The following is a 24,873-nucleotide window of genomic DNA, read 5'->3' as shown; positions in this document are numbered from 1 at the left end:
TAGTTCCGCTGTTCTGCTGCTTTGTGGGAGGAATGCTTGGATAATGTTGTCGTCCATTTTACCGTTAAGTGTGTCTCTAATGATACGTTTGGTCTCGGCTTCTATTTTGCTTGTGGGATTCTTCGCCACTTCTTCATAGTTTGCTGTTATTTCATCCGTCTTCGCAATATAGTCACTTCTATCAAGGATGACGATGCCCTTACATTTGTCAGAGGGTTTCACGATTATGTTATCATTTGTCTTAAAATCATTCAGCTCAGAGACTTGCTTTTTGGTAAAGTTACATCCAAGGCCATATAACCAGGTATGGTCATCAGGCTTTTTTTTACCGTCCCCGTACCGGGCCCGAATGACGTCACTGGGATGGTAACTCGCCGGCCGCCGTCCGTAGCCATTATGGAGGACGGACGTTTAAATACGTTTTCAGCGGATTTTAGTGCAGTTTTGATGTCCGATGCAAGGCAGAACGGTGTGATGTTTCCTCAGTGAAGCAAATCAGGACCAGCTGTTACTCGAACCAAAGATTTGGCGACATTATTGGGATCGGACCGAGCCAACGTGCGCCCCGCCGGTGATCCGGCCAGCACATCGGCGGCTCTCTCGTAGATGAAAATCGCCATAGTTTTGCGCGAGGCTTCGGAGTCAATGGATTTCTGGTGACTCTGACTCCAACCGCGACTTCCAAAAACCAACTCCGACTCCGACTCCGGGCTGAGTAATCAACTCCGACCGACTCTAACTCCGACTCCGCAGCCCTGCCAGGTCTGCGGAGCCGATGGATTTTCGGTGACCCCGACTCCGACTCGGTTTCCAAAATAGACTCCGAGTCCGGTCAGAACTGTCGACCCTGACTCCGACTCCGCAGGCCTGGTTTTGCGTCTATTTCGCCCCATAATTAAGAGAGGTTGTGTGAACTGCACAAACCGAAATTGTACCGTAACACAAGCATACACATTCCAAACTTCTGACTGGAACGAACCAAATGCGTACACAATATACCGGTTTATGTCATACCATAAATCGTAGTTATAAGTTAAAAACCATACTGGACAGATTGGTAGAGGACAGATAAGGCACAAGCCTTATCTCTTGCGACTTGAGTAGGTACAGTCGTGTACAGGTTGATGGTCCCCTACTCTTTATCCACCGGGTTCCTATGGCTCAGCATTGGCAGCAGCCGCCTGGTACCGGTAGGCTGTGCCGCATGACCCGAGAGTGAAGCGGCACAGTCTACCCACGCCGTTTGACATCGGCTCGGGTCGCCGGGTGGAGCGCTTTGTAGACCAGCTGTCGCGTCAGACCAGCGCGGGGGGAGGGGCTCGTCTCGGTGGTTGGCGTGGGCTGGCGAGTGGTGTGGGGCGTGTTGGTGGACCATGGGGGCTGGGCGGGTGTGTGTGGTCACTTGCTGCATTGCACATTTTGCGTCGCTTAACAATTGCATTCCTGTTTTTGCTAAGCAAAATGCACGGAAGACCCAGCGAATATAATTTACTTGTGCATTGTGCAAAACGTGATTTGGCACGGTATCGAGGCAACCATAGGTCTTGTGCCACATATATGCATGATATTTAGGCAATACACTTATGAAAATGGTAGATTGATCGGATTGATCCTGGATGTCAATTCGTATGTTAAATGTCGACATGTATTAAATTAACGAATGAATGAATCAATCAATCAATCGACAATCGACATGTAGATATAAAACCGTATAAATGGCTCGCAACCACTAAAATCGAACCAGATCCTAACTCGGAAAAGTAGCCGGAGCCCCGATGAGGCTCGAACCGGGACTCCACGTTGAAAGTTTTGCCAATGATCCATCATCATTCCACCAAGCTAGAGCGACCGGCACCAGGAACCACAAAAACATTCATTGACTTTGCTGCCGACCTCCCGGCCCCGCCGCCCGCCCGGCCAGACTTTGCCCCGACTGTGGCCACCATCCGGTGTAGCTCAGCGTAGGAGTGCTAGACTGTCAAACTGATCGGTAGTGAGGGGCCCGGTTCGAGACGCTTCGCGTGCCGGATGTTTATTTCTGTGTCCGAGGCTATGCGATTAGTCCACTTTTCAGAAAGATTATTTGGTGACAGGTCTGTTTTCTTTCCTTGCTGCAATTCATGAGGAGACCGTATGGACCCTTACCTGTCCTTCCGCACTCCACTTGGGAGATGGGTGTTTGAACCCCCCTGGGTTTTGTGAATATCTCTAAAGCGAATTTTTGGAGGGTGGATTACGATCGGTTCTATGCGACAAGTGACCACACACACACAGCCCCAGGTCCGCTCACTCCCTCCCCACATCACCCCCGCCCCACACCACACTCCAGCCCGCCTCATCCGCCGAGCCGAGCCAAATAGACAGGCCTGACCCTTACCCCCCCCCCCCCCCCAGCCGGTGTAACGCAGCGTCCGGTCAAATCGCTTTACCAGGCGACCCGAGCCGGTGTCATACAGTGTGGGTAGGCTGTGCCGCTTCACTCTCGGGTCATGCGGCACAGCCTACAGGTACCAGGCGGCTGCTGCCAATGCTGAGCCATAGGAACCCGGTGGATAAAGAGTGGCGGACCATCAACCTGTACACGACTGTACAATAAAATGCTCCGAACTGTCGGAAAGTTGTACAAGATGTCGCATATCCAAACACAATGTGCCGACTGACCACGCGACAGCCAAGAACCGGGCAACATTACACGTGAAACAGAGCGGTGGCACCTCAGCACAGGCTCCCCAAGCTCGTCAAGGCGGCGAGAAAGGTCCGGCAGGTCGGTAGCAGGTTCACCGACACCACGGCAGCGACAGGTCAGGCAGGTCGGCAGCAGATTCACCAGGGCGGTGGCAGGTGCGACAGGTCGGCAGCAGATTCACCAGGGCGGTGGCAGGTGCGACAGGTCGGCAGCAGATTCACCAGGGCGGTGGCAGGTGCGACAGGTCGGCAGCAGATTCACCAGGGCGGCGACAGGTCCGGCAGGGCGACGGCAGTTTCACCAGGGCGGAAGCGTAGACGCGGCGGCAGGTCCGCCGGGGTGGCAGCAGGTCCCAGGGCGGTGACAGGTTCGGCAGGGCGACGGCAGTTTCACCAGGGCGGCAGCGTAGACGCGGCGGCAAGTCACAGGGCGGCTCAGGCTCACCAGGGCGGCGACAGGTCCGGCAGGTCGTCGGCAGGTCCGTCGGGGCGGCGACAGGCTCGGCAGGTCGGCCTCAGCAGCAGGCAGTCTGCAGATTATCGGGGCAGCCCTGGTTGAGGTGGGATGTCATCAGAAACTGCACGTCTGGGTGCCGGCGTCGGATGTCGTACAGACCACGCAGCGAGGCTTTGCTGCGCAGCACGCCCCGCTGGCAGCGCAGGAGTGTCGGCAGCCCAGCGGGTGCTTTCGGGTCGCCTTCCTCAACTTCCTTTCGGAAACTGGCGCTCGCCACTCAGGGACTCGGGCGACGTCTCCAAAGCTGGGAGACAGATGCTGAAGTCGATATGATGTGATTTTATGCCCTCAGCTCGGTGCCAGTCATTGTGCTGTTATGTGCAGGTAGCCACTCCTCGCTCTCCTGCACACCGTCAAGTGGACCAGCCCCGGACCTGCAAAACACATTACCAAATTTATTAACACAATGCAACATGAAAAACATTTCACTAGGCGATGGCAAGCAAAAATAATCAATGCCCAAAGGTGCCTCTTCTTCGATTGCCTTTTCTATGTGCTGACATGAAGCCTCAAAACATGTAGGTACCTATTTTATATTTATGTACTGATTGCAGGCTTGACTCAGAATTCAGGTGAAACAAGCAAATAACACAATTTTTCATTAATATTTTGAATTTAAGTCTGGCATTACTGTTCCATGCACAGGTGCGTCTGCGTATGAAATCATATGAAGCAAATGCATTAGGTAAATAGTCTCAACAAATAGAAATCAGTAGTAGCACAGGTGGTATAAATAGAAACCAATATATAGACAAGGATGAGCCTGTTTAGTTAGCAAATGTCAATTACCTAACTTTAACATAAACAAGAATGGGATTTTCAGCAATAAGCATGTCAGAAATCCTTTTAAATTGAAAATTTGCACCCAAAATTTGAAAGTTTTGATACAGATGATAAAATCTGTTAACAACTAATATTGAAAAAAGTAACAATAAGCTTCAACTTTGCACAAATGATGTGCCAAAATTTTGTTGAGAAATCACTTGCGCTGAATTTTGAGACATGAAAGCCCCTGACGCATCTGACAGTGTGTAATTTTTTTTCCAGTCTGGGAGGTAAGCATGGATTGATTTGTTATTTGATACTATTTAATTTGACAAATAAGTAGTTATTTTCACAAAGCATTAATATTTATAGAAGCTAGCCACTTCCGAAACAATTTACAACTATTCCATCTCCTTCTCATTATCTTTTCAACAATGCTAAGGCATTTTACAACTTAATATGAGTTTATCATGCTCCCTTTGAAAGCCAAAAATGACAAAAAAAAGGTTAAACCGGGTTGAACTGAAACGTGGCTGATCTGCCTATGATACTCATGCTTATACAGTTGAATTAATTGAATACCTGAGCTGAACTGCTGAAGCTGGTCATTCCTCATGATCTCTGAGACGACAAGTGTGTGAATGCCACTTATGTGTATGCTTTTCCGATCTTCAAACACATAAAAAGTGATATTATTATCAAATAAACAATATTCAAACTCCGTATAACAATACACGCAACGGCTGGAAAACACTGCGCCGGTGCGCCAGAATTGACAGCATCGCCTGAACCTCAGTGACCAATCAGCTTTCGACCATCCCAGTGACGTCACATTGGCAGCATTTGGTAGCAATTTTCCTCCTATGGCCCGTTAAAGGGACGGACCCCCCTGGTTACATCTGTCTGACTTAAGCCTGAAACAGACTCTTTCCGCAGTCAGGAAATCGCATGCGAGAGCCTATTCAAAATTCAAATACATGGAAGCACGCTCGCATCAATCGCACGCACCTCCCGCAAGCGATTGATGCGAGAAGAATTATAATGTATTTGAATAGGCTCTCGCATGCGATTTCCTGAACGCGGAAAGAGTCTGTTTCAGCCTTTATGGTTCTTATAAGTTGCCAAAACTTTTTTTAAGCATGTTAAATTCTAGTTCACTAGCTGGGTCTACTTTCGGCGCCTGGTGACCTTTAGTAGGTAGGAACGGAAAAGGGTTGGTGCCGTCGAGGTATGCTGACTCCAGAACGCCTTCCATCTCATGACATTGATTGCCTTCTCGATCCCGATTTCCACGTCCCGTAGCGTTTGCTTCGACGCCGTCTGGGTGAGGGCAAATATTCGGGACCCCATAACGTAAGGGGCCGGGACCCCATAACCTAAGGGCGAAGATTCTGCAGGCATGCGGTGAAAGTAGAGGTAGGAAAATAGCGGAGTCTCTTTGGATCAAACAGATTCGCCCAGCTCTTAACAGCAACATAGCGGCCTGGGCCATCCTTTAACCCTCGCCTGCACATGGGGGGGGAGGGGGGGTTGGCACCCCCAGGTAGTTTTTCTGCTCTGCACTCAACATTTTTGGAGCTAGAAGCCTGATTCGTATAGCTACTCCCCTATCCTTTCTTGACGTCCACTGAAAATTTCAAGTTTCTGTGGTTTTTGGTTTTGGAGATATGTCCTTGTTCTTCAGGGCATGTCATGACCCAAATGACAAATATCCAATATCTTGCGTTGGCTATGGGTCTTGTGAGATTTTGACACCTTGATTTCGGCCTTTTTTGCCAGTCTTACCTCCCACCTTTCATGGAACATGTTCGACGATGTACAGATGTCAAGGTCAGGGTCAAGGTCAACCTAGGTCATCTAGGAGGGGGGGTGTTCAGACACCCCCCCCCCCCGGCCCGGCGCGGAAGTCTCGGCGCGGGTTAACCCGCGCCCTGGTGGGGTCTGTTTATAACGCGACCTGGTTGGGGGGGGGGGGCTATTTTTTGCCCCCCTCATATCTTCGAAACTTCTGGACGGATCCGCAAAATTAAAACGGCGTTCGAAAGGCCTGTCAAATTTGTCGAAGGAAACCATATTTCGTTGACCTCGGAATCACCGATGACGTCACAGGTCAGGTCAAAGATGAAATGTTTCACCGTTCACGGGTCTTCTAGGGAATGTGCTATAACACTGAGGAAACCGCATTTTGTCGATAATCAGCGATAGGGCGTCAGTTGCCTAGTACATATGTTGCTATTAGAGGTCACTGGTCATGCCAGGTCAGGTCACAGGTCAGGTCACCAGGGGTCAGCACATGAACCCAACTTTACTAAGGTTGTGCGATGCATGTTTTATGGCCAATTTTTCATTTCCAACTCAATGGTGTTGGTTATAAGACCATCAGGTACGGTTTAGTTTTTTTCTGGTGGAGGTCAGGTCAAGGTCAGGTCAAAGAAGGTCAAATTTTAACCCTCGCCGGCACAGGGGGGGGGGGGGCTGGTTGATGCACCCCACCTAAGGTTTTTCGCGAATAACTCGCGTAAAAGGCGGCTGATCGCGACGAAACTTTCAGTACCCTCGCATTGATCAATTTTACACCTACCCTGAAAATTTCATGACCCTGACCCAAATGACCTTTGACCTGATGTTTCCAGGCTAGTTTTTGGAGCTGAATTCGAATTTAGCAACCATTTGAATATTTACGAAGTAGTTTTGGTGCCTTCGTAACATGTTACGAAGCTGTCAGGGGCGGTGGACACGTATTACGAATACCCGTCACAACCCCTACCGGTTGACCTGACCTGACCTGACCCGACCTGGTCTAAATGCTTGAAGACATCATCTCTGATCAAAACTAACACAATATTCGTGATCAGCACCCCGGAAAACCTCATAGCAGCAACACTTTACGACTTTCTAACAGGTCCCGATTTTCCCGGTTTTCGGGTCATTGACCTGACCTGGAAGGTCATTCGATAACCTAGGACCTTAAAATTGGGTATCATCGGCTTCCTCTCGTGACGGGCAACACGCTCGTTTTTTCCGCGAAGCTCTAGCTCGATCAGGGGCCAAACGCGAGGGGGGGGGGGTGTACCAACGACCCCCCCCCCGTGTGCCGTCGAAGGACGCAAAATGGCCTGTGCCGGCGAGGGTTAAAGTTGATAGTTTTGCATAAAATGGGTATTGATTCGATGCAGCTCGTCACGGGGAGTCTGATGGTGGTCTTTGTTTTGCGCTACGGGGTCTGGAATTGCTAAAAATTGAGTTTGAAAATTTGACGTCATCAATTTTGAAGTTTTTTTTTTCGCTCTAACTTGGCCAAAAAAGAGAGGTATGGATCTCAAATTTGGTATGTGGATAGAAGGCGGTAAGGACTTATCACATATATACCGTTTTTTCGAAATTCAAAACACTTTTTTATATTTTTCGACTATTATATTAAAAAAATATATCTTTTGATTTTTGGGGGTCAAATTGATTTTTGGGGGTCAAAATCCAAAACTTTAAAAATCCGAGATAGCAGTTTTGTAGCCCTGTCAATTCTACAGCTTTTATGTCTATCATTTTTTTTCTGTATTTGCAAAGCTATGGGCCTGACAGCTCTTCCCGCGAAACCCTTTTCTGGGTCGAAAACGGCAGAACATGACGTCACACTGACGTCATTTCCGGCCAACCTATCATACCCCGCATTCGATGTCTCTCGGACGGCGAAGATTCTTCGCCGTCCGGCCAAGCACGTTCCATAACCGCAGCCGAGCCCCCATTGACCTTGGATGGGATTGGCCGGACGACGTAGAATCTTCGTCGTCCGAGAGACATCGAACGCGGGGATAGCCTTTTGAAAATTTTTGGTCACAATGTGTAAAATTGATGTCCGGGAGGGTACTGAAAGTTTGGTGACGATTGGCGCAGCGGTTCTGGAGATATATCGAAAAGTCTGTAGGGGGGGGGGGGCAAAAATAGCCCCCCCCTCCACCAGGGCGCGGGTTAATAGCTGCTGGAAGTCAAGCTAATTTCCTATTAGAAACAGACAAAGAAATGGATATAGGTAGTTTCCATCTGGTGGAACCCACAACACAATGCCACTGAAAGCCCTTGGCAAAACTGCAACCAGCGCGTTGCTCTGGTTGCAAACAACAAAAAGTGCAGCAACAACAACAACAACAACACGTTTACACAGCGCGTTGCAACCAAACAAAATTCAATCAAACTCAAACTCAAGTCACGAAGCGATAAATCGAACACCGAAAAATTGTTCTGTGTAGCTTGACCTTTAGCCTATCCGCTTGTATTGCAGGGGAAACGGAATGGCTGTAGAGCAGCTGCGATACGCATTTTTTTAAATGAAAATAGCTTCTCCGGTTAAAAAACCACCGCTTAATAAATCCAAAACATCTTGTTACCAAGGTGGATTTATTAGGCGGATTCTACTGTATCTCAAAAACTCCGCGCCGCCGTTTATGGCACACCTTATCATGCATCAATGCTACGCATGTTGTGAAAATTTCAGACCAAGGTCATTCAAGGTCAGGTCCAGGGCTGCGGAGTCGGAGTCGGAGTTGGAGTCGGTCGGAGTCGACAGTTCTGTCCGGAGTCGGAGTCGGAGTCGCCCAAATCTTACCGACTCCGACTCCGGAGTCAGAGTTAACGCTGCATGGCTCAACGTAATGCACTGCACCTGTTTGATTGACGATACTGCACTCGAAATTAGATTTTGTCGGTAATAGGTCATTTTTCTGTTTTGGACGAACGTTTTCAGCGAAAGAAACAGAAGACGGTGAATGCCCCAGAACCTGCTTTTTAAATCTGCATGTTATTTTTAATGCATATTTGCAACGCAAAGCCTTTGGAACGCACATGGGATCGTTTCAGGCAAGATAAAAATATCTCCATTCTGAACTTCAATATCATGATATGGGTATTCATAGAACCGTCCGGAGTCGGAGTCGGAGTTGGAGTCGGAGTCGATTTTTGAAGCCGGAGTCGGAGTCGGAGTCACCCTAAAATCCATCGACTCCGCAGCCCTGGTCAGGTCACCAGGTCACTTGAAGTGACCTCAAAAGCAGTCGATAGCTCTTAATGCGTACGTTTGAAGCTATTTCAGCCCGTCTCGGGCCGTGATTTCAGACAGTTTCGGTGTGTGATTTCAGACAGTTTCGGTGTGTGATTTCAGACAGTTTCGGTTTGTGATTTCAGACAGTTTGGGTGTGTGATTTCAGACAGTTTCGGTGTGTGATTTCAGTCAGTTTCGGTGTGTGATTTCAGACAGTTTGGGTGTGTGATTTCAGACAGTTTCGGTGTGTGATTTCAGACAGTTTCGGTGTGTGATTTCAGACAGTTTGGGTGTGTGATTTCAGACAGTTTCGGTGTGTGATTTCAGACAGTTTGGGTGTGTGATTTCAGACAGTTTCGGTGTGTGATTTCAGACAGTTTGGGTGTGTGATTTCAGACAGTTTCGGTGTGTGATTTCAGACAGTTTGGGTGTGTGATTTCAGACAGTTTGGGTGTGTGATTTCAGATAGTTTGGGTGTGTGATTTCAGACAGTTTGGGTGTGTGATTTCAGACAGTTTCGACCAGGAGCTGGCCGAGGCGGTGGTGGAGAATGCTCGCCGCTACACGGCGCTAATGTCGGACGTGGTGGCCGACCTGCTGCCCGAGTACCGCACGCGCGAGGTCAGTGCCGCGCCCCGTGCCCTGCCGACCCGTGCCCTGCCGACCCGTGCCCGCCGGTTAACCCTCGCCCTTCCAGGGGGGGGGGGGAGAGGCGAGGGGATGCGCTTTTCCGCGGCGCTGTAGCTCTATTGGTTCCCTAGTTGGCCGTTGGCATTTTCCAAAATTGTTAAAATGGCCTACATTTGACCTTTGATGACCTCTGGCGACCTGACCTTTGACCTGACCCAAAAAATGACCGAAGTGTTTCCGTCATTTTTTTGACGCTCCTTTGAATGTCGCTTACTGCGTGTCGCTACGTGGCCCAGGAGCCGAGTTAGACGGGGGGGGGGGTGTTCATAACCCCCCCCCCCGGCCCGGCGCGGAAGTCGCGGAGCACCGGCCCGGCGCGGGTTAACCCGCGCCCCGCTGGGTTATTCAGCCATACGCGCCCTGCTGGGGGGGGGGGGGGAAGGGGGCAGATTCTGCCCCCTGTCGAACTTCCGAACCGATTGTCGTAGAAAGACGGGGAAGACGGCAATCGAAAGCTCTCAACAAGGCGGATCTTAAGAGCCCATTTTTTTTGCTTAAGTAGGTCAGAGGTCAGGTCAAGGTCAGGTCAAGGGTACAAAATGCAACTTTCTACAGTATCGGCATTGCACCGTAGTTGCCGAAGAATGGACTGAGACTGGTTGCCCAAAACGTGTTCTTAGGCTACCAAGACAATATTCGTTGCATACAATATCATGCAAAGGTCGAGGTCAAGGCCAGGTCAGGTCACCAAAAACGAAATATATAAAAGGGCATTTGCGACACATGTTTTATGAGTCATTTTATTCATAGAGTCCAATAGGCACACTCAGTAAGTGATATGGACCACATCAGGATGAATTTCAGGTCGAGGTCAGGTCAAGGTCAGGTCAAGTGAGGTCAAATTTTGAATTTGTTTGTTAAGACCTAAAAAGGTGTCTATCTGATTCAGTTTTTCACGGCGAATCGAATGGTGCTATTTTTGTTTCCGTACGAGGTCTAGAACTTCCCAAAAATCATTTTTCATAAATTTGCTGGTCGTGACGTCATAAAATTTTGAATAACTCCCACATTTTGAACCGATTCTTGTAAAAATTGGTATGTAGGTGCACATAGACAACTTTTCTGACATATATTCCGGTTTTTCGATACTTTCAAAATTTTGGATTTTTAAATTATTTTCCCAAAAAAGTCAGTTAGAAAATGGGCCAAAATCCAAAATTTTGAAAAAATGAGCTAGCCATTTGATAGACAAAGTAGAATCAAAAATTCGGCAGTGTAAAGGTTGTGTTATTAGGCCGTGTAATAAAGCCCTTGTTACACTGCCGAATTTTAATATACGAATGTGCACGAATATGCAAGTCATCCTATGTCGCAGATCGATTCGGGATCTTTCTTCCACGGTCTTGGCATTTCGCAGACTAGTCTGTGTCCACCGCGCGACTTTTACGGTTCGTCACGACCGCCACGAATATTTCATGAAAAATGAAAATTTCGTGGCCCTTCGCCGAACTTATAATGAACGAACATGATCGCCAAACAGTCGCCGAGTCGCCGCCGACATGGCGCTGCGTGCGCCGACTTGTTGCCAAGGTATCGCCGACCATTCGCCACAGATTCTCCATTCATTCGCGATGTTCGCCGAATCATGGATCAGCTTCGACACGCGCACGATTAGGGGGGCCCCCCACCCGTTTTCTGCAAATCGGGCTCTGTCGGCGAAGTGTTCGCCTCTGTCGGCGAACTGTTCGCCGCTTTACTACACGACGTGATTCGGCGACAGGGTCGTGCCCAAAATTCGGCAGTGTAACACGGCCTTAAGCCCTTGTTACACTGCCGAATTTTGGTACACGAATGTGCACGAATATGCAAGTCATCCTATGTCGCGGACCGATTCGGGATCTTTCTTCCACGGTCTTGGCATTTCGCAGACCAGTCGGTGTCCACCGCGCGACTTTTACGGTTCGTCACGACCGCCACGAATATTTCATGAAAAATGAAAATTTCGTGGCCGTTCGCCGAATTTAAGATAAACGAACATGATCGCCAAATAGTCGCCGAGTCGCCGCCGACATGTCGCTGCGTGCGTCGACTTGTTGCCAAGGTATCGCCGACTATTCGCAACAGATTCGCCATTCATTCGCGATGTTCGCCGAACCATTGATCAGCTTCGACCCGCGCACGATTAGGGGGGCCCCCACCCGTTTTCTGCAAATCGGGCTCTGTCGGCGAACTGTTCGCCTCTGTCGGTAAACTGTTCGCCGATTTCCTACAAGACGTGATTCGGCGACAGGGTCGTGGCCAAAATTCGGCAGTGTAACACGGCCTTTACACTGCCGAATTTTGGCCACGACCCTGTCGCCGGACCACGTCATGTAGGAAATCGGCGAACAGTTCACCGACAGAGGCGAACAGTTCGCCGACAGAGCCCGATTTGCAGAAAACGGGTGGGGGCCCCCCCTAATCGTGCGCGGGTCGAAGCTGATCCATGATTCGGCGACCATCGCGAATGAATGGCGAATCTGTTGCGAATAGTCGACGATATCTTGGCAACAAGTCGACGCATGCAGCGACATGTCGGCGGCTACTCGGCGACTGTTTGGCGATCATGTTCGTTTATTATAAGTTCGGCGAACGGCCACGAAATTTTCATTTTTCATGAAATATTCGTGGCGGTCGTGACGAACCGTAAAAGTCGCGCGGTGGACACCGACTGGTCTGCGAAATGCCAAGACCGTGGAAGAAAGATCCCGAATCGGTCCGCGACATATGATGACTTGCATATTCGTGCACATTCGTGTACCAAAATTCGGCAGTGTAACAAGGGCTTTAACACTGCCGAATTTTGGCCACGACCCTGTCGCCGAATCACGTCGTGTAGGAAATCGGCGAACAGTTTACCGACAGAGGCGAACAATTCGCCGACAGAGCCCGATTTGCAGAAAACGGGTGGGGGGGGGGGGGGCAATCGTGCGCGGGTCGAAGCTGATCCATGATTCGGCGAACATCGCGAATGAGTTACCGGGGTTACATGAGCAAGTAAATGCGTATCAGGAACGGATTTTCCTATTCGCTCACCATTGTAGTCCGTTTGTAATGCGTATTAACTCTGCTCATGTAACCCCGAGCAATGACGAATCTGTTGCGAATAGTCGGCGATACCTTGGCAACAAGTCGACGCACGCAGCGACATGTCCGCGGCGACTCGGCGACTGTTTGGCGATCATGTTCGTTTATTATAAATTCGGCGAACGGCCACGAAATTTTCATTTTTCATGAAATATTCGTGGCGGTCGTGACGAACCGTAAAAGTCGCGCGGTGGACACCGACTGGCCTGCGAAATGCCAAGACCGTGGAAGAAAGATCCCGAATCGGTCCGCGACATAGGATGACTTGCATATTCGTGCACATTCGTGTACTTAAATTCGGCAGTGTAACAAGGGCTTAATAACAAGGGCTATAGATCTGTGCTGCGTGCGTCATACTTTGGTGACGTCAGCCGCCTGGCTCCGCCCACTCTCCGCCGGCACGCCGCGGCCCAGCGTCGCTGCAGCCCACTGAACTCTATTACCGGGGTTACATGAGCGATCCGTTCCAAATACGCACTACGCTAATGCGCATCAGCTCCCCACAAACGTATCTACGGCACTGGTTACATGAGACTAATTCGTTTTATCTACGTCAAACGGATCTTGTTTGGCTTACCCGGGTTCACTCCTCGACGGCCGGTAATTCGCATTACAAACGGAATAGGATTAGCGTACAGTCATGGCGCAGTTGCGGCATTTACCGAGACGACCGAACTAAATTTTAATTATTGAACGATATAATATCATTTGATATGCTCAAAAACTTAAAAAATAAACATGAAATCAAAAATTGAAAACAAAGTTTTCGTGTTTCAAATCACTGAGCAGTGAGCACTGATTAGCCATGCAGCGACAGCAGGGTGGTCAGAATAAATTTATCCATCAAAATATTTCATTCATTTTATTTTTGATCTTTATCAAATTCACCTTCAAAGACTAAACCAAAATACCAACATTTTTTTGCTATTTTCTACGAGGCAGCCAATAAAAAAAATGCTTAGTATTTTGCATTTTGACGCTTCCATTCAGCAAAGAATAGTACTTGTGAAATACGGCCCAAATCGTGTGCCTCGGTTACATGAGCGATCCGTTCCAAATACGTACTACGCTAATTCGCATCAGCTCCCCAAGAACGCATTCAGTGCACCGACTACATGAGCAAATTCGTATCAGTGACGTCAAACGGATCTAGTTTGGCTCTCGGCCTGACGGAAGGTAATGCGCACTACAAACCGAATAGCATACAAATGTGGCGCATTTCCGTAGCAATAGAGGTGACTGAATTAAAAATTTATTATCTTATGTCTTTTTTGCATTTAATCTGCTCAGAACATTCTCAATTAACTTTTTAAAAAAAAGTTGAACATAAAGTTGTCTTGCTTTGACTCATTGGGCACTTGCCTCTCTTGATTCGTCTGTAGTGCTGTCAGAAAAATGTTTCAACTGAAATTATGTGGATATTTACTTTTTGGTTTTCACTATATTTATTTTTGAAAACTTGACAAAATACCGACATATTTTTTTAATTATTATTTCAAAAGAAGAAAATGAAAAAAATACCTATTATTTTGCATTTTTATGTTTCTTTTTGCGAAGAAATAGTTCCTGTAATACGTATCTTGGTCCTATTCGCTTCTAAGCCTCTTTCTCAGCGGATTTTGTTCGGACCGCCGATTCGTATTAGCGGGTGGATACATGAGTCGGTAGTACGCTCCTGATTCGCATTAGCGGTGAATCCGATCGTGATACGTATTTGCTTTGCTCATGTAACCGCGGATCGGATCGCCGATTCGTACTAGCAGGTGGCTACATGAGTCGGTAATGCGTTTCTAATTCGAATTAGCGGCTAAATACGTATTTACTGTGCTCATGTAACCCCGATATATAATGTGGAAGGCGCATCGGCCGCCAGATGGTGTCCAACGGTGCCGCCATGTTGCGCAGACCAGGAAGCGGCCGCCGCCTGTGTTGGGGAATAGTGAATTCAGGACTTCGATTTACGTTTGCGGCCGCTGCATCCGTTACGTTCAAGCTACGTAGACACGGAACCCGGCATCTTACGCAGAATGGAGTGGAGAACAAGATTAAATCTTTAAAAAAATCCTCAGATACAGGGAACTTATACATTAAACCCTTATAAGTTAATGGGGAAATATGGAAATTGCTATTTTGGCGCCGGGAATGATCTGAAACTATCTCAAGCATATATAATCGTGATTTCATGCACTCCTTGCAAGGTCCGATGCTTCACGTTTGCATTTTTGCCCTTGCGTGACGTCATTTATGACGTCACAAGGGTCATAAACTATTCTTCAATAACTCCCGATCAAATTGAGCTAGCGAATCGGGAAAGCCACAAATGGACTCAGAAAGACCTGCCGAATCGAATGCTATGCAACATGACCTTACTCGATCACTTTCGAGCCCTGAGAGCTCTGACCTGACCTTGTCACGAGGTCAATACCTTAAATTGACCTCACCCGAACAAAAAGTATACCACTCGATGCGCCTGAGCTAGGCAAATACAATGATGCCAAAATCGCGGCTCTGCGGCCATTTTCTGCGGCGCGGCGCGCCGACCGACTCAGTGCTGGCGAGGAGACGCCCTCGCCGTGTGTCAGACGCCTGCGAGGAACAATATACGTACTGATCGTTCCTTTGGGTTGCCACGAACAAAAACCTTGCGGATGCTTTCACTGAAAGTGGCCCATAATTTGAGTGGTGCAATACAATTTGAATGTTACGAGCTCGACAGATCAGGTTGTAACGAACCAGCCACCCTCCCCCGCTTCCCGCTGGGACCAGCTCTTCGGATAAATAACGTCCGTCTCGGCTAACTCACTCAATGACGCGCGCAGCTCAATTGTTACCTACTACACCGGCCCCGCACGTCTCTGTTAAACGTTAGCTGTTTTCACTCTTTTATTTCCCAACTGGCAGTGTTGACATTTTACAAGATTATAGAGGCTCGTGCTGAGGTGGCGTGGCGCGCGCCACCCCACAGTCTGGCAGTGAGCCTGAGGATCTGCATCAGAGCGGCGTCCAGCTGACTGGAGGACACCTCACACTCAGCCTGTTTCTCGAGTCGCCGCTGTACCACGGCATCACGCACCGGAATCAACGTGCCAGGCTTAACGTGAGCCGCCGCTCGACGAAAGTCGACGTCAACTCCAAGATATACAAGGCGCGACACAGGACTCAAAATAGATTTTTCTACGTTAATTCGGAGACCTGTACGAAAAAAAATCGTATACACCAATCAACTCGTTCGGCTGGCGCGCAACAAAGAAAAAGTCATCTAAATAGGCCATCGCTTTTACTCCAGGAAATTGCGCTTCGACTAATTTAACAGTTACACATGCAAAATGTTGCATCTCAGCAGCAGCTATGGATAATCCCATCGGCAAGCGTGCAAATTGCATAAGTAAATCCATCATAATCAACGCCAAAACTCTGCATAGTACACTCCGACAAAGGAATCTGATAAAAGCCGTCCCTCAAATCTATTTTAATGCCGTAAACATAACCAGCAGCCGTCAGTCCCAGCGCCCCCTCGACGGACGGCAGCGGACACGGCCGCCGCGGCATGTACTGCGTGAGGGACGATAGATCATATACAAGGCGCGCGCACTGGCGGATCCAGGGGGGGGGGCACGGGGGCCATGGCCCCCCCCCCAAAGGCCTAAAGTGGCCTGAAAATATACCTTGATGGAGGTTTTTAGCCACTTGGTGAAGTGAAGCTTTTCACAGCATAATATGAAAGCAATATGGTAGCAGTGAGGGTCAGTCAAAAGTTGCGCGAGCGGAGTCGACCTTCAAAACAAGACTTGTTGGCACGTGTTTATGGCCCGGCAGCTGGTAGTTGGCGGTGTTTCACGTGGTGTGGCATCATTGGCGGATCCGGGGGGGGGGGGGGGCACGGGAGCCTGAGGTGCCCCTGACAGGCCCGTGGTGCCCTTGCTAGGCCTGTGGTGCCCCTGGACCCTGGCAGGCCTGTGGTGCCTCTGGCGGGCCTAGGGTGCCCCTGCTAGGCTGCTGATGCCCCTGGGACCTGACAGGACTGTGGTGCCCCTGACAAGCCTAAAGTGCCCCCAACAGGCCCGTGATGCCCCCGACAGGCCCAAGGTGCCCCTGCGTGATGCCGTGATGCCTGCGAGGCCGGTGGTGCCCCTGCGAGGCCGGTGGGACCCCTGACAGGCCCATGGTGCCCCTGCGAGGCCGGTGGTGCCCCTGCTAGACCGGTGGTGCCCCTGGCAGGCCTGTGGTGCCCCTGCTAGGCCGCTGGTGCCCCTGGGCCCTGACAGGACCGTGGTGCCTCTGCAAGGCCGGTGGTGCCCCTGTAAGGCCTGTGGTACCCCTGCTAGGCTTCTGGTGCCCCTGACAGGCCCATGGTGCCCCTGCGAGGCCGGCGGCGCCCCTGGCAGGTCTCTGGTGTCCCTGATAGACCTGTGGGGCCCCTCACAGGCCCGTGGTACCCTTGCTAGGCCTGTGGTGCCCCTGGCGGGCTGGTGGTGCCCCTGCTAGGCCGGTGGTGCCCCTGACAGGCCTGTGGTGCCCCCGGGCACCAAGGGGGGTCATGACCCATGTGGCCCCCCTTGGATCTGCCACTGATACATAATATATTGATTTGTAAAGGCGTTATGGCTTATGCAATATGCAATTGCAGGCACTTGGTATCCCTCACTTTTCCCTCATTGGGGGCTCTGGCGGGCTCCTGAGGGTCCACGTCTATCTCCGGGAGCCCTAGACAGGCTCCTTTGGGTCCTTTCAGTCCACTATAGCATAAGAGGTCTCCATGCGAGTCCTACACATCTGAGGGCGTACCCTGACGTCTCAGGTACCCAACTGCAGCTCCAATGGTCTCTTACACTGGCGGATCCAGGGAGGGGGCATTTAGGGCCATGCCCCCTTCCCAGAGGCCTAAAGTGGCCCGTTTGCCCCCTCCCCCAAACGATAATGAAACATAGTTCAATCAGTGCGTGGCCCAGGAGCCGAGTTAGACAGGGGGTGTTTTACCACCTCCCGGCCCGCAAAGGGACCCAAGCACTGACTCCAAGCGGGTTAACTGGTCGACAAAAGCAATGGTAAGTGTTTACAAAGTAATATAAAGACATGGGTCGGGTGGGCTACCATTTATATATTTTTCTTATTGGTATAAAAAAATATATTCATAGTGTCAGGGCTGTGACGAAAAATAAGTGGCCTAAATCCGATGAGAAAACAGGATTTGGGGGTACCCTAGGTTTGGCTCCTGCATGAGTTGCCCCCCCCCCCAAATAACGCAAGCCTGGATCCGCCAGTGGACGCGCGGTATTTTCACTTTTGGACACCGGCACAAGCTTGTAGCAATTCCTCGGCCTACCCGGCCGCAAAACTCCGGCCGACACGAAGTCTCTTACCGCCGCCGTCATCAGAGCCGAGCGCGGCGTCGCCACCCAGAGACGCGGCGCCGCCGCCGGCACTCGCACCTTCAGTCCGCGCGCTAACACACTCCTCAGCCGAGGGTGGCCGGAGTACAGGGCGGCATCGACCCGCGTCGCCAGCGGCGGCCGTACCCGGGCCGCACTACTGAAGGCCGTTTCACACACGGAGCGTAGCGTAATGGGAACGTACGAGCGGAACGGATCGTAAAAAGTTGGCTTTTCGCTAGATGACCTACGAACGTTTCTCGAACGTTTCTCTAGATCTGGTATCAGCTAGCATCTGGTAGCAGCGTAGCAACGATCGAAATTGATACAGTTATGGCGCAAGAGATACAGGCTTGCGCACATCAAAAGGCGCTGCTGTTTTAACTATATACCCCGGTTGTAACCGTTGTTATTTTTTCGAAGGACTGAAGAAGAGGAGCTGGACGATATTGTGCTGTGAATTGAGGCTGTATTTTTATTTTCTGAATTGATTGAGCTGAACGAGTGCTGTACCATGCGTGATGAAGACCTGCTGTTAATGTTGGCTCTTGGCTCATAGGAAAAGTCGCCGCCGCCAGCTCGTCGGATATGGGTGCGAGAGTCCCTGGCCTCCCGCACCAGCAGGGGAGAATATGCTCAACTGCTCAGAGAGTCAAGGAACAGGCCGGAGGAGTTTTACCGTGCTTATCGCATGACTCCAGAACGTTTTGATGAGCTTGTTGAACATGTCGCGCCTCTCATCCAGAGAACAGACACTAACTTCCGAGCTGCGATACCAGAGGCTGAACGGCTGGCCGTGACCATTAGGTGAGTTATAGACGTTTCCTGTTAATTTGATGTCATTTCAAGCTACAGCTCATGAATGGAAACAGCCATAGAGATTTATAGATTTATTTAAGTGGGAAATATCAAAATATGAATGCTGACTGGGCACAACAAGAATTGATTATTTCAGTGTTGCACGGCATGACACTGAAACTGGTCTTTCAGGCAAGGAATGGGACTTGATGTGTCAAGTGTGAATTGGGCCATGTCCTTCATGAAATGGTTTCTTTGAGTCCTGGCATGGCCTTTCCAAGCCAACCCAAATTGCTTTTTTTATAGAATGTTCGGAAGTTGCAGTGTTAACAATGCCATGATCAAATATGTCTCCACATGGTAGCACTGATGCAGTGACACACTGACGCCTTCTCACATCCAGATCCAAGAGGCCAATTGGCCTTCCTAAATTCTGCATACTATAAGTATAAGTATGCATCAGTATGCAGCTGAAACCTCACCTCCCAGCATCCCCTTGTCCCCCGGCTTTGCCAATTAGATATGCCTGCTGTAATTTTTTGTTGCATAAGGGTGGTTGGTGTTCTTTACATGACTGCAAAGTATGGCATTGGTGGGGTTGACAAGATGCACCTACTTAACCAGATAAATTCAAAATGTTTTCCATTCTGGTTCATTGATTTGATCCCCCTCTAACCTCGCAGAAGACCCAGAGTGGGAACTATATTTCATCTTTATTTTATGAACATTTTCTTGGCTATTCTATGAGCAACAGGTTTTTTTTTTACTATTTTCATTAATGATTATGCTCCAGGAAATGTTTGATCTGGCATATTTTGGATAACTCATAAAATAGACAGCACCAAATGATCATTGTAGGTGGGATTTTTTTCTTTTTTAAACCAAAATGACCTAGCAAAATAAAACGCTTATGTATCTGTGGGCTCGCGTTGCCCTGAGGAACAGCTCCACAACAATATCAAAACCTTTATGAAATCAAGAGCAAGTATATTAACAAAATGTGGCCCAAACGGGGGGGAGGGGGGGTGCTCTCTCCCCAGTTCCCACACCTATGTTCCATGGACCATTCTTCCCTGACATGATCATGTCAGAACATGTGTGTCTTTAATTATTTTTTCATCATCCACAGGTATCTGGCATCTGGCATGAGTCAGCTAGATGTCGCTCGCTACTTCAGAGTTGGGGTATCAACAACAAGCGGCATCATACCAGAAGTGTGTTCTGCCCTCTGGGAGACATTGGCTCCTCTTGAGATGCCGGTGCCTTACACGAAGAAGTGGATGGACATCGCAGAGGAGTTTGAAGAGCGCTGGAACTTCCCTCATTGTCTGGGTAGGATTGATCACAAATAAGTGCATTCTTACGATTTGCACTATAAGTTGTAATTTTATTTTGTTACTGGTTTTCTAATCCCTGATTTTTCTTCATTGGCTTTTTTAGCCCTACATGTACACCCCAAATCCCTGTCATCTCAAGCCTTCTTTCACCACTCTTACCATTGTACATGTGCTGGGTGTCAATCATATGCCGTGCCCTGTCCTTTCCTCATACATTCTGGCTGGTGTCCTGGTTGTGGCTGTGAGGTCGTAGTGTCTGTTATGTTATTATGTTTCTTACTTTGTCTAGTCTCTGACATGTGCTTAGTCTGCTTTATGCTACTTCTACCGTGCAAAAGCAAACACGATTACGTTAGGGGACCTCTGACCTGGCGCAATGACCTCTGACCTGACGTAATCGTCTCGAGCTGACGTAACCGTTTTTACCTGTTTTACCTGTTTACCTGTCATCCCCGACTGCGCCAGCAGCCCGCGGGCTGCCTGTGGCATCAGCTGGCGCAGCTACTCGGCTGACAGCCCGGTGGACAGGACGCTGGCGGCCGCCCCCTCCAAAGCCAGCCCGCCCAGCGCGGCGGCCCAGGAGGTCGGTGCTGCTCCGTGCGCCGTCCTGCTGGCAGTGCTAGTGAGCCAGCGCCCGGCAATACTGAGTGTCGTGCGTATATCCGTGACCACCGAGATCGCATTCAGCCGGCGGGAACAAGGTCGTTCTGACGTCGGTCCGGGGGGGGGGGGGGGGCTGGACCAGGCCGAGGCCGTCTCTCTGCGGCCCGTGTACGGCTGCCAGCCGGACGTCCGACCGGAGCTGGTGCAACTGCCCTTTCCAGTGGCAGGCCAGTATGCGGCAGCCGGCAGATGCTGCAGCTGCCGAACGACCTGCTGTGCCGGCCGTTGCTGTGGAGCGCCCCGGCGACGTGATGGTGACCGGCACGCTGGCAGCCGCCTCTGCAGACAGCATGACCGATACGGAGCTGGAGATGTAGAAGCTGACGCTGAACGACCTGATGAGCCACCATCAATCGCAGCACGTCCGCTGACTGTGCGGGCTGCGTCACCAGCTGCCGGCACTCGCGCAGCAGTAGAGTCGCAGCCCGTGCTGTGATTGATGGTGGCGCATCAGGTCGTTCAGCGTCAGCTTCTACATCTCCAGCTCCGTATCGGTCATGCTGTCTGCAGAGGCGGCTGCCAGCGTGCCGGTCACCATCACGTCGCCGGGGCGCTCCACAGCAACGGCCGGCACAGCAGGTCGTTCGGCAGCTGCAGCATCTGCCGGCTGCCGCATACTGGCCTGCCACTGGAAAGGGCAGTTGCACCAGCTCCGGTCGGACGTCCGGCTGGCAGCCGTACACGGGCCGCAGAGAGACGGCCTCGGCCTGGTCCAGCCCCCCCCCCCCCGGACCGACGTCAAAACGGCCTTGTTCCCGCCGGCTGAATGCGATCTCGGTGGTCACGGATATACGCACGACACTCAGTATTGCCGGGCGCTGGCTCACTAGCACTGCCAGCAGGACGGCGCACGGAGCAGCACCGACCTCCTGGGCCGCCGCGCTGGGCGGGCTGGCTTTGGAGGGGGCGGCCGCCAGCGTCCTGTCCACCGGGCTGTCAGCCGAGTAGCTGCGCCAGCTGATGCCACAGGCAGCCCGCGGGCTGCTGGCGCAGTCGGGGATGAACACACGGCAGTAGGACGCTTCCCGGCCGGCGCGCGGCCCACCGCCCGACACCGCCCCCGCCCCGGCTGCTACAGACGCAGCAGGCACCGCCTGCGCTGCGGTAGATAAGCATTCCGAGCCAGAGAGTTTGGACGGAGCCGGAGACAAACTTTGACTCCTCTGACTCGTCTGACCCGCCAAGGGAGATTTCTAATTGTGATGACTCAGAGGAGCCCGACTGCCAGGGTGTGGCGCAGGAGAACGCCAACAGTACGGCGCCGGCGCAGCTCACCGTCCGCTCCTCCCTCGGGCTGAACTCGGCTGACCGCTGGTGCTTGTCGCAATGGCAGCGTGACAGCGTGGGAAAAGACATCCAAATGAATCACTTTGTAATCTCATCCCTAATTTCTAATAGCAATACTCCACTCCCAATCTTACCGAGAAAAAGCATTTGCATGGATGGTCGTTTCACATCCTACATTTTACCACTCGCATAAAAATATATGCCATTGATCCCTTCTCCACTCTTTTCAGGCCTCATCTGACTGACAATTTTGCACCCTTACCTCCCTTTTTGAACAGGATTTTCCGCTCTGACAGCCAGGCCAAAATACAATTTTTGGGACACTGCTGGGCGCATATTGAATGCGTTGTCTGGGGCTTGATGCTACAATATATAAATCATGACCCAGTGGAAAAGTGGCTGGCTATTACAATGCCAATCAGTAACAGTGGCATCACGAACATTTCCCAAAACAATACTCTCATTAGTATGACTGTTTTTCCTTGGCTTGTTCCGCAGGTGCTGTGGATGGAAAACACGTACAGATCGAGTGCCCGAAGCTCAGTGGCTCACTGTACCGGAACTACAAGGCTACCTTCAGCAGCGTTCTCATGGCAGTATCTGATGCCAATCACTGCTTCACTTACATTGATGTGGGGGCGTACGGTCGCGAAAACGACGCCAGCATTTTCTCGAACTCGGCCTTCGGTCAGCGGCTGGCGCGGGAGGAGCTGCATCTCCCCACTGCTCGTGAAGGAGAGCTGGAGTATGTGTTTGTAGGAGACGAAGCGTTCCAGCTCCAGCATCGCGTGCTGAGGCCGTACCCTGGCTCAAGACTGGGAGGCGCCGAGGATGACTACCACAGGCGGCTGGTCTACAACTACCGTTTGTGTCGGGCCCGTCGCATCGTCGAGAACACGTTTGGCATTCTTGTAACGAAGTGGCGAATTCTGAGGCAGCCAATTAAGGCTAAAATTGAAACCGTCGATGCGGTAGTAAAGGCAGCCTGTGTGCTGCATAACTATCTGCGACGCAGGGACGGCACATCAAGCGATCGGCGGTACATCGGGGACGGGGACGTGGACTGCGAGGACAGCGGTCACCTGACGCGCGGTGCTTGGCGCCATGATGACAGTGATAGCTGCTTCCGCAACATCGGCCGCCTGGGCGCAAACAACTCCACGAGGAGGGCTGCGGAGCTTCGAGAGCGGTATGCCACGTACTTTGTGTCTCCCGAGGGCAGTGTTCCGTGGCAAAATGCAGTCGTGCGCCGCGGGAGACTCGTTTAGGCCACTGTCACAGCAGCCACAGGCCACAGCCACATGTCTGGTGCTTTGTATTCGCCGCTTGTGTCTGGTGATATTTGAGGAAAGTTAAAGTGGCTGTAGCATTTGAGATGCCGTCACAATTTTTTGTCGCTTTCCTATATGGAGCATTTCTGATGTCTCTGAGCATGAAACGCAACGATAAATGACGCATTGTGACGATATCATCGGAGACGTAAAGCCCTCCCCCACCCACCCCCACCCACCCTCCGCGGCCGGCGAGTGGCGCGGAGGCTCAGCGGCCGCCGGGTGAAATAAAAGTTCGTCGTACCATCTTCATTTGTGCCAGCGATGTTGTTCTTCGACTTTCGAGCCGCCGCTTAATAAAACATTTTGCCATATACCGTGGTGTCTGGAAGCTCAAGGAGAGCCTGGCCTCTGTCGCATGTGAATGGTAATAAAAATATTCAATTACGGATGAATGCAAATTGCATACCGACTTTTAACGGACTCAGCTGGCCTCATCCGCTCATATGCTTGATTTTAGAAAACGTACATTTATTCTTACTTCAATGAAAGGTGGTTCGTCAAAGCCTCATGACCACAGCGAGTACCTCTGAGTTCACATGCAATAACACGAGATTAAATGAGATGACACACGGCCTACTTCACCTGCTGTACCCAGTTGCAGCCGGCAAGTGCAGGTGAGATCCATGATGAGATCGACAACGAAATCAGGTACAAGCTATTAACTACGGTACTACTGCTACAAACTGCGTCCTAAAAATGTACAACTGCGCTGCACCGCAACATCATAAGGCCGCAGACGACCCTGAACCCAACGCAAGCTGAAATCTAGATTAACACAGCACCTGATACGCCCAGATTGAACACGGACCGGAAAGCTATACTGCTTATCGGAAGCTGCGCACAACACGCAACACTTTGTCCTCTACGTCGTCGAGGTCATCAGGTGCCACATTTCTCATGAGAGTACCGAGGTACTCTAGGAAGCACGACACCCTGTCCTTTTCTGTCGCTTTCGCCTGCTTCCAGCAGTCCACTAGTTCTCTTTGCCAGGGCTGCTGGCTGGCTCCTGCGACAGCAGGCGTCCTCTTCGACGGCTGAGGCCGCCGCGGGGTGGCCAGGCTCGGCCCCGGCCGACGGACGTCCGGCGCACCACTCGGTCCCGGAGTTGGTGAGCGTTGCTGCGGCCTAGCCGGCGGCGGCTCCAACGTCGCGGGCTGACTGCCGACAGGCCGCCGGTCCGGCTCGGGACGTGCCGCCGCTTCTGTAGCGGCGCTTCTATTTGGAGCCACCGTCCCGGACTGGCCGTTCCCGACGGCAGCAGTTGCTTCGGCATCGGCTGAAGCGGGTGCTGGAGAGGAAGCGTTTGATGCCTGGCTGTCCTCGAATACAA

General features: G+C 50.9%; 1 protein-coding gene and 1 pseudogene across 1 annotated transcript; both read left to right on the top strand.

Moving 5' to 3' along the window:
* LOC122390361 overlaps positions 1-24,873 on the top strand; it is an 86,780-nt pseudogene that overhangs the window by 34,675 nt on the left and 27,232 nt on the right.
* Positions 18,779-23,854, top strand: LOC122390365 (protein ALP1-like). Its single transcript, XM_043383258.1, has 3 exons — positions 18,779-18,931; positions 20,052-20,254; positions 22,708-23,854. Exons 1-3 carry the CDS (start codon positions 18,816-18,818, stop codon positions 23,475-23,477), a joined length of 1,089 nt encoding a protein of 362 aa, XP_043239193.1. The 5' UTR covers positions 18,779-18,815; the 3' UTR covers positions 23,478-23,854.

Source organism: Amphibalanus amphitrite, unplaced genomic scaffold (assembly GCF_019059575.1).
Source record: "Amphibalanus amphitrite isolate SeventyFive unplaced genomic scaffold, NRLGWU_Aamphi_draft 000393F_arrow, whole genome shotgun sequence".
NCBI classification, from domain to species: Eukaryota; Metazoa; Arthropoda; class Thecostraca; order Balanomorpha; family Balanidae; genus Amphibalanus; species Amphibalanus amphitrite.
The sequence above is the reverse complement of the archived record's forward strand: the minus strand, read 5'-3'. Positions and strand labels throughout refer to the sequence as shown.